We start from the raw sequence: 12,550 nt of genomic DNA on the forward strand, positions 1-12,550 counted from the left end.
GTAATTCATTAACCACCACTGACCTCCGCACAACCTCACACCATCAGAGCTGTGTTGGGTTCACCCTGGTGCATGATGGGAACTATTCCATGAATGCTGCAAGCCTGTGCTGGGGATGGAGAAGGTGTGTTTTGGGTGAAGCTCAGTGATCATGCTCAGTGACAGAGCAGATCAAGAAAGGTTGAACCACTCTCCCCAGCTCCTAAATGAAGCAGTTTTTGTGTCAGGCACCAAGTGTGAAACTGTTGTGCAGGGGAGCTGGTGGTGGACTGGACAAGACTGGTCTGAGCCAACTGCAGCTGCTGACAATCCTGACCTCTCCCCTCCCTCGTCCCTCCAGCCTCACTAACTCAGATGATCTATAATAATATTTGACAGATTGTCATTCTTATTTCCTATGACCTGCAGAGGGGATAGGGTTTGGGATGTTCTGGTTTGTGTGTGTTTTTAGTGGAACATTTTATTTGCTGATAGATCCACCAGGCTGGGCTCCATCCAGCCACCATGTTAAAGGGACAGACTTTTCTGAGGCCACAAAACCAGTGGAATGAAGTGACCGAGAACAAGAGAGTAAACCCTGTCTCTCTGAGTTTTCTAAGTTACTGTTTTGGCCAAATGAAATCAATATCTTCATTAAGAGTTCTACTTCCCCTCATGTCAAGAATGCATAACTTAGTATTGGGAGCCAAGACGTTGGTGTGAAACTGTTTACATTTAGCACAACTTTATCACTGGCTAGCTTTAGGTTGCTGTAGTGTGACAGGTATTTTTCAGAAGAACCGCTGGGCGAAAACCACGTGACCACATTTTTCATTACATTTAGTCCTCTAGCAGACGCACTTATCCAGAGCGACTTACAGTAAGTACAGGGACATTCCCCCGAGGCAAGTAAGGTAAGTGTGCCTTGCCCAGGGACACAACGTCATTGCACAGCCGGGAATCGAACCAGCCACCTTCTGACTGGTAGCCCGATTCCCTAACTGCTCAGCCATCTGACCACCAAGTCCTGAACACAACAGAAGGTTGGCCTCTGACCCTGAGCATGTATGACCCTTGAACCCGAGTCTGCGTGACCCTGGATGGCCTCTTGCCGGATGTCCCACTGGAATTAATCAACAAAGTGTTCCATTGCACACTTCTGAATGTGTCCTCTGCTTGACCTATCAGGGCTCTGGTAGGATTTGTTTCTGGTTGTCACATGACCACCTGCCAAGTGGAGCTGCCTGTCTGTCCGCCTGTCTGACCGCCTGTCTGCCTGCCTGTCTGGCCCTCTGCCTGTCTGTCTGTCCGCCTGTCTGTCAGCCTGTCTGTCTCTGTCTGCCTGTCGATTCACCTGTCTGTCTCTCTGTCTGTCTCTGTCTGTCTGTCTGCCTCCCTCTGAGAGTGGGAGATGTGCAGAGGGGGAGGGAGTGGGTGATGTGCAGAGGGGGAGGGAGTGGGAAGTGTGCAGAGGGGGCTGGCCTAGTTCAGCATCATAACTTCCCACCTCTTTCTTTTTCCCCTTTAGCCTCGGCATCTCCAGACAGAGCTGTAGTGACTGCCTTGGTTTTGGAGAGCAGAGCTGTAGTGACTGCCTTGGCTTTGGAGAGCAGAGCTGTAGTGACTGCCTTGGTTGTGGAGAGCAGAGTCTGGCAGAGATGAATGGTGAGTACAAAACAGAGGGAAAGAATAACCTCCTGAGACCTATGCATTAATACATTAATTGCTGAATGAACTATATAGTATTTAACATTGGTGAAAAAAAATGCTATGGATATTTTGTAGACTTTAACATAACTAAAACAAAGGATATGATCATATATTTCATAACTCGCTTCAATTTATTAGACTACGATAATCAAAGACCTGGCTGTGTACTGTGTAGAATGGTACAGGTATCTTATGACATAGACTCCACAACTGACCTTCGAGGAGAATGATGAGACCAGAGTTTGTTTTATCTGAAAAAGAGCTTAAAGGTGAGTTTGAACTAAACTTATCAGGTTTGCACTCCACACAGCTGCAGTGTGATGCGAGCTCTATTTTTCAGCACTATTCTCAACCCCAACTCTAACCCTTTTCAGAGCAAGTACCTCTGCTCGTCAGTTTATGACTTAAAGGTGGAGAGGTGATCCAGAAATTATTTTGTATCTTCAGCTGTTGCACTACTAAACAAAGCTAGCATGACATGATGCACTTTGCCCTTACATCACACTTAAAGCATTGGAGGAAGTGTGTGTGTGGGGGAGGGGAGAGCGTTTACACATCCCAACTGTCTTAAGCTGGAGACTCTAACCCCAGGAGGGAAACAAGCTTGTCTCACTTTTTACTTATAGGGGGTTGTGTTTACTGTGTTGTCCAGGGGACAAACCGCCCCCCCCCAGGGCCCCCCCCGCGCCCCCGGAGGAGAAGATGCAGGAGAGGGGCCAGTGGAGCAACAAGCTGGAGTTCGTCCTCTCTGTGGCAGGGTCCATCATTGGTCTGGGCAACATGTGGCGCTTCCCCTACCTCTGCTACAAGAACGGGGGAGGTGAGTGGGGGGCTGATATCATAGTCGTCATTCATTGAGCAAAGCATGTGCATATAGAAAGTAACACATAAGATGTGCATTGTTTGAGCAGTGTTCTAGAGATCAGAGCTGATTCTTATTGTATTCAGGATGTGTTGTATTGAGGGTTAGCCGAGCTGTTCTCCCCTGGGGCTGCAGTAAACGGCATGTGAGGAGCTGCTTGTGTAGGTGCTGTATCAGACGCTCCCTGCTGGCAGCAGGGTCAGAGGTCACAGGGTCAGGGGGCAGGGGTCACACAGCTGTTGTTGCTCCGTCCTCTCCTGGACAGCTGCTCCTGTGGTGCAGTGGATGTTCCAAAAATCCTCCACACACACACACACACACACACTTACACACACGTACACACTCACTCACCACACTCACACGTACACTCACACACAAACACACTCACACAAACACACACATGCACTCTCACGTGGCAGGGCAGGAGTTGGAACCCTGATGTGTCCACAACTCGGTCCAGAACGTTGAAGGTTATTTTAAATGGTGTGTTCACTAAGGCTAACCCTGCTGTTCCCCCTAACCCTGCTGTTCCCCCTAACCCTGCTGTTCCCCCTAACCCTGCTGTTCCCCCAACCCTCGAGGTTTCTGTCAGCTAACTGGAGCCTTATGAAGACCATGGTGTCATGTTCCAGACATACACCTGCATCATGCAGAGTGTCATCCATCCTTCATCCATAGAAACAAACCCTCCTTCTCCAGGTGCCTTCCTCATCCCCTACCTGATCTTCCTGTTCACCTGTGGAGTTCCTGTGTTCTTCCTGGAGACGGCGCTGGGCCAGTTCACTAGTGAGGGGGGCATCACCTGCTGGAGGAAGATCAGTCCCCTGTTCGAGGGTAACCATGCCAACATCTATTCTACAATAATCTAACATCTACTTCTAATAATCTTACATCTATTTCTATAATACCTGCACATTTGACTTTGATCTTATGGTCTCTCCTCCTGGTCTCTCCTCCTGGTCTCTCTCCTCCTGGTCTCTCTCCTCTTGGTCTCTCCTTCTGGTTTCTCTCCCTCTGTTCTCTCCTCCTTGTCTTTCTTCCTCCTGGTTTATCCCCTCCTGGTCTTTCTTCCTGGTCTCTCTCCTCCTGGTCTCTCTCCTCTTGGTCTCTCTCCTCTTGGTCTCTCCTTCTGGTTTCTCTCCCTCTGGTCTCTCCCACTTGTCTTTCTTCCTCCTGGTCTCTCTCTCCTCCTGGTCTGTCTCCTATTGGTCTCTCTCCTCCTGATCTCTCCTCCTGGTCTCTCTCCTCCTGGTCTCTCCTCCTGGTCTCTCTCCTCCTGGTCTCTCCTCCTTGTCTTTCTTCTTCCTGGTCTCTCTCCTCCTGGTCTCTCTCCTCTTGGTCTCTCCTTCTGGTTTCTCTCCCTCTGTTCTCTCCTCCTTGTCTTTCTTCCTCCTGTTCTCTCTTTCCTCCTTGTCTCTCTCCTCCTGGTCTTTCTTCCTGGTCTCTCTCCTCCTGGTCTCTCTCCTCCTGGTCTCTCTCCTCTTGGTCTGTCCTTCTGGTTTCTCTCCCTCTGGTCTCTCCCGCTTGTCTTTCTTCCTCCTGGTCTCTCTCTCCTCCTGGTCTGTCTCCTCTTGGTCTCTCTCCTCCTGATCTCTGTCTCCTCCTGGTCTCTCCTCCTTGTCTTTCTTCCTCCTCGTCTCTCTCCTCCTGGTCTCTCTTTCCTCCTGGTCTCCCCTCCTGGTCTCTCTCCTTCTGGTCTCTCCTCCTGGTCTCTCTCCTCTTGGTCTCTCTCCTCCTGATCTCTGTCTCCTCCTGGTCTCTCTTTCCTCCTGGTCTCTCTCCTCCTGGTCTCTCTCCTCCTGGTCTTTCTTCCTTCTGGTCTCTCTCCTCTTGGTCTCTCTCCTCCTGGTCTCTCCTCCTGGTCTCTCTCCTCCTGGTCTCTCCTCCTGGTCTCTCTCCTCCTGGTCTTTCTCCTCCTGGTCTCTCTTTCCTCCTGGTCTCCCCTCCTGTTCTCCCCTGCTGGCCGCTCTCTTGTGCTGCAGGTCTGGGTTACGGCACGCAGGTGATCGTAGCACTTCTGAATTTCTACTACATCATCGTTCTAGCGTGGGGTATATTCTACCTTTCCTTTTCCTTCTCCTGGGACCTGCCCTGGTCGTCCTGCAATAACACCTGGAACACAGGTAAACAAACTCTTAACCCTGGAGCACAGGTAAACTAACCTTGGGACCTGTTTCATAACGAGAATGGTGGGGATCACAGTAAAGTCCCGAATAAACAAATCAGTCGTGGCTAAAGCAGTTCCATGACTAAGGCTAATACGAGACAGGTTCAAGTAGTCTAGATAACTGTATGTTTCCGACCATGTGACCTGAAAGTACCTTCTCTTTAAAACGCCCGGCAACTGGGTAGTAGGACAGCTCCCTCGACCATCTGATCATTCACACATCCAGACACTCAGTAAACAGGTCAAATCCTCTTTCCTGTCGGGTCAGTAACTCAGGTTAAGCAACACAGGCTAGCCTGACAGCTTGAAAAAATTAAATAAGCGGTCTTTGGGGTTTGGAAAACTGGCTTTATAGAACCCAGTCCCGTCTCATGACCTAGGGCCAGGTCAGCCCAGATGAAGTGGAGGATGAATGTAATATTTGTTGAAGTAATCAACTGTTCAAATGTTTTGATCTGATGAGGAGTATGAATGATGAGGCTATCTGGTTGATCCTGCCAGTAGCTTGTCTCAAAGTTTAAGCAAGTCTGAGCACACGGCAGGTAATTTCTAATACTGATGTTAACTGTGTTCTTGCACAGAGAACTGTGTGGAGTTTCAGCGGAGAAACGAGTCTGTGGATTTCATCCCAAACCCAAATGCCACGTCTCCTGTCATTGAGTTTTGGGAGTAAGTGTTGAAACTTCACATCAATTGTTCAACACAACCCACATCCCTGCAGGATAACAGATTTGAAGCATTAAGGGTGTGTGCGTGGGTGTATGTTTGTATGTGGGTGTGTGTGCGTGTGCATGTTGGTGTGTGTGTGTGTGTGAATGCGTGTGTGTATAAATGCATGTGAATATGTAAATGTGTGTGTGTGTTCAGGAGAAGAGCATTGAGGCTGTCGCCGGGCATCGACCACATGGGCTCCCTGAACTGGGACTTGGCCCTGTGTCTGCTGGTGGCCTGGGTCATGTGCTACTTCTGCATCTGGAAGGGGGTGAAGTCCACAGGCAAGGTGGGAACTCTAACCCTGACCCTTTAACATGACCCCTAACCCTGATCCTTAACTTTAACCCCTGACCCCTAACCCTGATCCCTAACTTTTACCCCTGACTCCTGCTCTCCAGGTGGTGTACTTCACCGCTACATTTCCCTACCTGATGCTGCTGGTGCTGCTGGTGCGTGGGGTCACCCTGCCGGGCGCCGGCAGAGGGATCCAGTTCTACCTCTACCCTGACCTGGGCCGCCTGGCAGACCCCCAGGTCACTACCCTCTACACACTGGTCTACACACACACACTCACTCATACATACATGGTAAATGCCCATCGGGAGAAACTTGGGCTTCAGAGTCTTGCTCAAGTACACTTCGGCTCATGGCCTGGAGGAGTCGGGAATTAAACAAACTTTGCGATTAACAGATGACCCTCTTTACCCCCTGAGCAATTAACAGATGACCCTCTCTACCCCCTGAGCAATTAACAGATGACCCTCTCTACCCCCTGAGCAATTAACAGATGATCCTCTCTACCCCCTGAGCAATTAACAGATGACCCTCTCTACCCCCTGAGCAATTAACAGATGACCCTCTCTACCCCCTGAGCAATTAACAGATGACCCTCTCTACCCCCTGAGCCACAGCCGCCCGACACACACATGCAACAGGGCTGGTTCTCGTCATTTTCCTCTGACATGGAAATCTATATGTTGTAGGAAACCCTCTGTTCTTCCTCCTCCACCCTGCCCCTAACCCTCCTCCTCCACCCTGCCCCTAACCCTCCCCTAACCTTGTCCACCCTGGCCATAACCCTCCCCTAACCCTGTCCACCCTGCCCCTAACCCTGTCCACCCTGCCCCTAACCCTGTCCACCCTGCCCCTAACCCTGTCCACCCTGGCCCTAACCCTGTCCACCCTGGCCCTAACCCTGTCCACCCTGCCCCTAACACTGTCCACCCTGCCCCTAACCCTGTCCACCCTGCCCATAACCTCCTCACTGTCCAGCCAGCATTTGTTATAGTGGCAGTTGTATGTTGTTAATCAATGTTATAACCACGAGTCAGTAAACCAGCCTGCCGTTCCCCTGTGCCGTGTCAGGGATGTTAATGATCAGTTAGAACGGTTTCACTCCCTCTCCCCTAAACCTAACCCTCCCCTCCAGGACAAGTGTATTTGACCCTCTCTTCATTGCCTATAAATCAAAGAAGATCTCAAGAGTGTTTAAACAAACAAAAAAGGTGACATCCTGCCTGACCTGTGTTGCAAGTGTGGGGGTGTGAGGTTCATCCCTGGTCTGGTCTGTGTTGCAGGTGTGGAGGGTGTGGTCTGGTCTGTGTTGCAGGTGTGGAGGGTGTGGTCTGGTCTGTTGTGCAGGTGTGCAGGGTGTGAGGTTCACCCTGGTTTGGGGGTGTGGGGTTCACCCTTGGTCTGGTCTGTGTTGCAGGTGTGGAGGGTGTGGTCTGGTCTGTGTTGCAGGTGTGGAGGGTGTGGTCTGGTCTGTGTTGCAGGGTGTGGGGTTCACCCTGGTCTGGTCTGTGTTGCAGGTGTGGATGGATGCAGGTACTCAGATCTTCTTCTCCTACGCCATCTGTCTGGGCTGCCTCACCGCACTGGGGAGCTACAACAAGTACAACAACAACTGCTACAAGTAACCGATACACTCCTCTACCCACACTCCTCTACCCACACTCCTCTACCCACACTACACACAGTACATAGTTCTAACAATATTTCGGTGGTCAGATTTAAGGCACAGTGTATTTACCAGGAAGGGTGAAAGCAACACAGGTGTGTCTGTGCTGCAGGACTGTCTGTGTGTCTGTGCTGCAGGAATATATGTGTGTCTGCGCTGCAGGACTGTGTGTCTGCTGCAGGGACTATTTGTGTGTCTGTGCTGCAGGACTGCATGTGTGTCTGTGCTACAGAGGGACTGTCTGTGTGTCTGTGCTGCATGACTCTGTGGGCCTCATGTACGTACATTCGCAAATGTAGCGTCATTAGCGCCATGGCCACCCGCAGATTGCGCACGCTGTGATACTTCAGTTTACGTCGTATTTACGAAACATGCAAGTCATCGGGTAATCAACGCCTTTCTCCGCCCACTTGATACTGCACATTGCGAGCATTTAAACGCGCAATTGAATGGGCCTCCTTCTCTCTTTCTATCATGGATCAGCCACCAAAGTTGAAACAGCGATGACTGTTTGAAATGATCCTGATGCCAATATTTGTAATGTAGCGAGGAGTTTAACAACTGCTGGAATGGAATCTGAACGTCGGAGATTTGATGTAATATTTGATTTCTTCCAGTAACTGTAATATTGCATGACTGCTTAATCTGTAACGCGTAATGATTTCTTGTTCACTCAATTCAAATAGTGTGATCCTTGTGGCAAAAATCCTTTGGCCTTTGTATTCTTGCTCGCTTAGGCTGCCATTTCACCAGGAGGCATATGCATATCCTGGTTTAGGCCTGCTTTTAAAAAGCGTAGAATTTTCAAAGCAAAACAGAGGTGTGCTTTCACAGGCGGTTTTTGTACATACCGGCAAAAGCAAAACGCAAAAGCGTTAGTACATGAGGCCCTCTGTGTCTGTGCTGCAGGGACTGTCTGGCACTGTGCTTCCTGAACAGCGGGACCAGCTTCATCGCTGGCTTCGCCATCTTCTCCATCCTGGGCTTCATGTCATACGAGCAGAACGTTCCCATCGCTGAGGTGGCAGAGTCTGGTCCGTTTGTTGCCTACATTGTAGATCTATGTGTTTCTGGATATGTACTTTTACAGATATAGATATATATATATATATATATATATATATTTGTGTGTTTTTATATATAATGTATGTGCTTTTTGTGTTGTTTTTTGTATTGTTTTTGTGTGGTTGTCGATGTGCAGGTCCTGGCCTGGCCTTCATCGCCTACCCCAGAGCTGTGTCTATGATGCCCTTCTCTCCTCTCTGGGCCTGCTTCTTCTTCATTATGATCATCCTACTTGGCCTAGACAGCCAGGTGAGACCATGACCCCTGACCCTAGACAGCCAGGTGAGACCATGACCCCTGACCCTAGACAGCCAGGTGAGACCATGACCCCTGACCCTAGACAGCCAGGTGAGACCATGACCCCTGACCCTAGACAGCCAGATGAGACCCTGAAATTGTCTCCCTCTCCATCCCTTCCTCCCTCTCTCTCAACTCCCTCCCTCTTTCTTTCCCCTCCCTCCTCCCTCCCTCCCTCCCTCTGTTCTCCCGCTCTCCTCCCTCCCTCTCCCTCCCTCTCCCACTCTCCCCTCTCTCCTTCCTTCCCTTTCTCCTTCCTACTCCTCCAGTTTGTGTGTGTGGAGAGCTTGGTGACGGCCATGGTGGACATGTATCCCTCTGTGTTTCGGCGTCCGTACCGCAGGGAGCTGTTCCTGCTGGGGGTGGCCTTCCTGTCCTTCCTCATGGGTCTCATCATGCTGATGGAGGTAGAACCCTGGTCCTGCTCTGTGGAAATCACATCCGAGGAGCCCCAACACATCCTTAGAGCCCAGACACATCCTTAGAGCCCCAACACATCCTTAGAGCCCAGACACATCCTTAGAGCCCAGACACATCCTTAGAGCCCCAACACATCCTTAGAGCCCAGACACATCCTTAGAGCCCCAACACATCCTTAGAGCCCAGACACATCCTTAGAGCCCCAACACATCCTTAGAGCCCAGACACATCCTTAGAGCCCCAACACATCCTTACAGCCCAGACACATCCTTAGAGCCCCAACACATCCTTACAGCCCAGACACATCCTTAGAGCCCAGACACATCCTTACAGCCCAGCATATCTGAATGGTAACCTGGCTCTGCCCAGACGGCGTATCTGAATGTTACTCTCCTCCCTGCAGGGGGGCATGTATGTGTTCCAGCTGTTTGACTACTATGCTGCCAGTGGTATGTGTCTGCTGTTCATGGCCATCTTTGAAACTGTGTGCATCGCATGGGTCTATGGTAAGATTCTCTTGACCTGAGATATGCTCTCACTTTTCTCACTTTTTGATTTGACCAATTATTGTAGAAACACTTTAATAACTAGAGAGAGAAATTTGGGGAAATTGTGAGGTGTCCTTGCGTCTATTGCAGATGGGTCAGATTTTTTTTACTTACATTTTAATATTTCTGTATAATATATAGTATAGTATAATGTATAATATAGTATGGATACTTATTATTTATGAAGATAGCACAGATTAAAAAGCTTACATTTGCTGCTGCTCATTTAGCAATGAGCTCATCTCACAAATAATGAGTTTAGTGTAGGATTAAATGATGAAAAGAATGATTCTTCTCTCAAGAGGGGATGGTGATAGTTTATGTGGCAGCCTCACAAAGTTGAAACAGTTGCATAAAAACCAAAAAATTGGGCAATCCTGTGTAAAAATGGTCCTAACCTATATGACTTAAACTTCCCCTTAAGTTTTTCCCTTCTAGTGATATTTTTAAGCATAAATATTGCATTCATTTATTAATAAAGATCCCACTTTGAAACAAGCTGATTCTAACTCTGTCACTGGCAGTATCTCAGCCGGAATCCCTATTCCAACATTATCATCTGCAAACTGAAAATAGGCCTCCAAAAACGTAAATAAGCTTGAAATGTATTTTTGGAAAGCTGGATAATATAACAAGTTTGACTGGAAGTGATCCTTGACAGTAACAACATCTCTGGTCTGAAGACTCGGCGCTCCGTCCGCGCTGTAAGTAGGGAAAAGCGCATTCAACTTTGTCAGCTTCTCTTATACTCCCTCTATGTCAGGTTCTCAATCCTGGTCATTGATCCTGGTCCCTGGGTCTACTGTAGCCCTGCAGGTTTTAAGATGTTTATCTGCTCCAAATGACAAGGAACGTAAAATCCAATATATGCAAAGCAATTGTGACCAAGACCAACATTTTGACACCTACGTTGTCTCTGTAGTGCAATTTAGTGCAAAAATTAAGGGACAAGTTAGGGTGGGAAATAAATAATAAAATAGAAATAATAAATATATATGAGAATATAGGTTGTGCCAGGCAAACTCACCCAATAAATAATTAAGGCTTATTTGTTAAAAGTTGTTAGAAACTAGTTTTTACCAACCATTAGTTAGGACTATTGAGTGACCTAATCTATCTTGACTCTGATCACCAAAACACTGTTAGAACAGATGTGATGTGGTAGGCAAACCCATCTATACTTTATACACTTCTGATCCGTGTTCTTCCATCTGTTAATACTTTGGAAAACGATCCTTCATGTATCCAGATCAGAGCCCTACCCAGGATGAGTAAAAAGTGTTGTGAAAATGTTGGTCTTATAGTTTAATGTCACTGAAAGAAATTAGAACAATCCAACCTAAAAAAAAGATTTTGTTAATAAAGAATTATTTACAAACCACGTGTTCCATAATTATTTACACCCCTAGAAATTCTTGTGAACAAAATTGTAACTGACTGTCTCTGGATTCATTTAGATTTCAGTAAAAGGTTAGTTCACGTTATATTAGTTCCACAGACGCAGCATAAATGTAATTTATTTTTTGCCCAAAATCACATTTGCACCAGCAAATCTCTTAGAATAGATTTATCTCAGTTCTAATCAAATGTTTTTAATCAAAATGTTTGAATCAAATCTGTCTTCAACCCTGTTTATCATCTCATTGTCTCCTTCCCTTGTCTACTTCCCTTTCCTCCTCACTCTCCACCTCTGTATTAATACAGGTGTGGACCGTTTCTATGACAACATTGAGGACATGATTGGTTACCGTCCTGGCCCCTACATCAAGTACTGTTGGTTGTTCTTCACCCCAGCGACATGCATTGTGAGTGCTATCAACCCCCCTGTCCCCCTACCTAACCCTCTCTACCTCACACTCTCTACCCCACCCTCTCTACCTAACCCTAACCACTCCACCTAACCAGACCACTCTACCTAACCCTAACCATTGATGTACTGTACTATCCTAACTTGTGTGTAGGGCACGTTTGCGTTCTCCCTCATCAAGTACACCCCCCTGAAGTACAACGGTGTTTATGAATACCCGTGGTGGGGCTACTGCCTGGGCTGGCTACTGGCCCTATCCTCCATGGTCTGCATCCCTCTGTGGATGGTGTACAAGCTCTGCACCACCCAGGGGACGCTCCGAGAGGTACGCTGCTGCTCTGTAAACAGCTCACATGCTAACCCTGACCCCAAACACAGCTCACAGCTCTCTCTCTCTCTCCCCAGCGCCTCCTCTTCCTCACCCAGCCCTCAGACGACCTTCCAAAAACCAAACAGGAACAGGACAGGCTTCTGGCAGTGTTTGCTGCAGAGGGCCCTGGGCCCACAGCACTGGGGGCTGCACCCAGCAGAGCAGGCTACCTCCATGTGCCAGACTCCAGCTGCTGAGGGCCTAACCCTAACCAGACTCCAGCTGCTGAGGTGTGGAGGAAGAACTGGACATTATAGGAGACATGTATCTTTACATTTACTAAAGCATCACAACTTATATGGTTGTAAAGGACACTAAACCACATACTTTTGTATTATATTGTCAAAATTCTGTACCCCCCCCCCCCCCCAGTTTCTCATTTTTTTCAGGAATAATGATAAAATATTAAGATGTATATGGCAAGGATGTGATCATATGGGTATGTTGTGGAATATTGTGTAATAATGAAATATATTGTATTAGAAAAAAGATCTGCTAACCCTTTGTCCCCGTTACAAAACAAGTGCTAACAACTGTGGTATTGTACTAAGACCATTTGAAAAGTGAACTTTTCTGTGTAATAATGACTGTACAAAGACTGTACAAAGTTGTGAAAAAATTAAACCGTGAATGTCACAATTTTCTGTACTT

General features: G+C 47.9%; 1 protein-coding gene across 1 annotated transcript; it reads left to right on the plus strand.

The window, feature by feature from the left end:
* Nucleotides 1–1,637: 1,637 nt before the first annotated feature.
* Nucleotides 1,638–12,518, plus strand: LOC146276216 (sodium- and chloride-dependent GABA transporter 2-like). Its single transcript, XM_084701997.1, has 15 exons — nucleotides 1,638–1,644; nucleotides 2,342–2,509; nucleotides 3,251–3,385; nucleotides 4,534–4,674; nucleotides 5,300–5,387; nucleotides 5,586–5,718; nucleotides 5,831–5,965; nucleotides 7,244–7,347; nucleotides 8,302–8,426; nucleotides 8,594–8,706; nucleotides 9,024–9,161; nucleotides 9,578–9,680; nucleotides 11,427–11,527; nucleotides 11,684–11,854; nucleotides 11,935–12,518. Exons 1-15 carry the CDS (start codon nucleotides 1,638–1,640, stop codon nucleotides 12,094–12,096), a joined length of 1,824 nt encoding a protein of 607 aa, XP_084558123.1. The 3' UTR covers nucleotides 12,097–12,518.
* Nucleotides 12,519–12,550: the final 32 nt, after the last annotated feature.

This window comes from Hypomesus nipponensis, chromosome 7, assembly GCF_054491055.1.
Source record: "Hypomesus nipponensis isolate SF chromosome 7, ASM5449105v1, whole genome shotgun sequence".
Taxonomy (NCBI): Eukaryota; Metazoa; Chordata; class Actinopteri; order Osmeriformes; family Osmeridae; genus Hypomesus; species Hypomesus nipponensis.

Bases quoted from the DNA above. Each gene is read 5' to 3' on its own strand.
- LOC146276216 (XM_084701997.1), top strand. The intron at 2,510-3,250 runs GTGAGTGGGGGG...CTCCTTCTCCAG, and splicing joins CTGCTACAAGAACGGGGGAG to GTGCCTTCCTCATCCCCTAC. The intron at 9,162-9,577 runs GTAGAACCCTGG...TCCTCCCTGCAG, and splicing joins GTCTCATCATGCTGATGGAG to GGGGGCATGTATGTGTTCCA.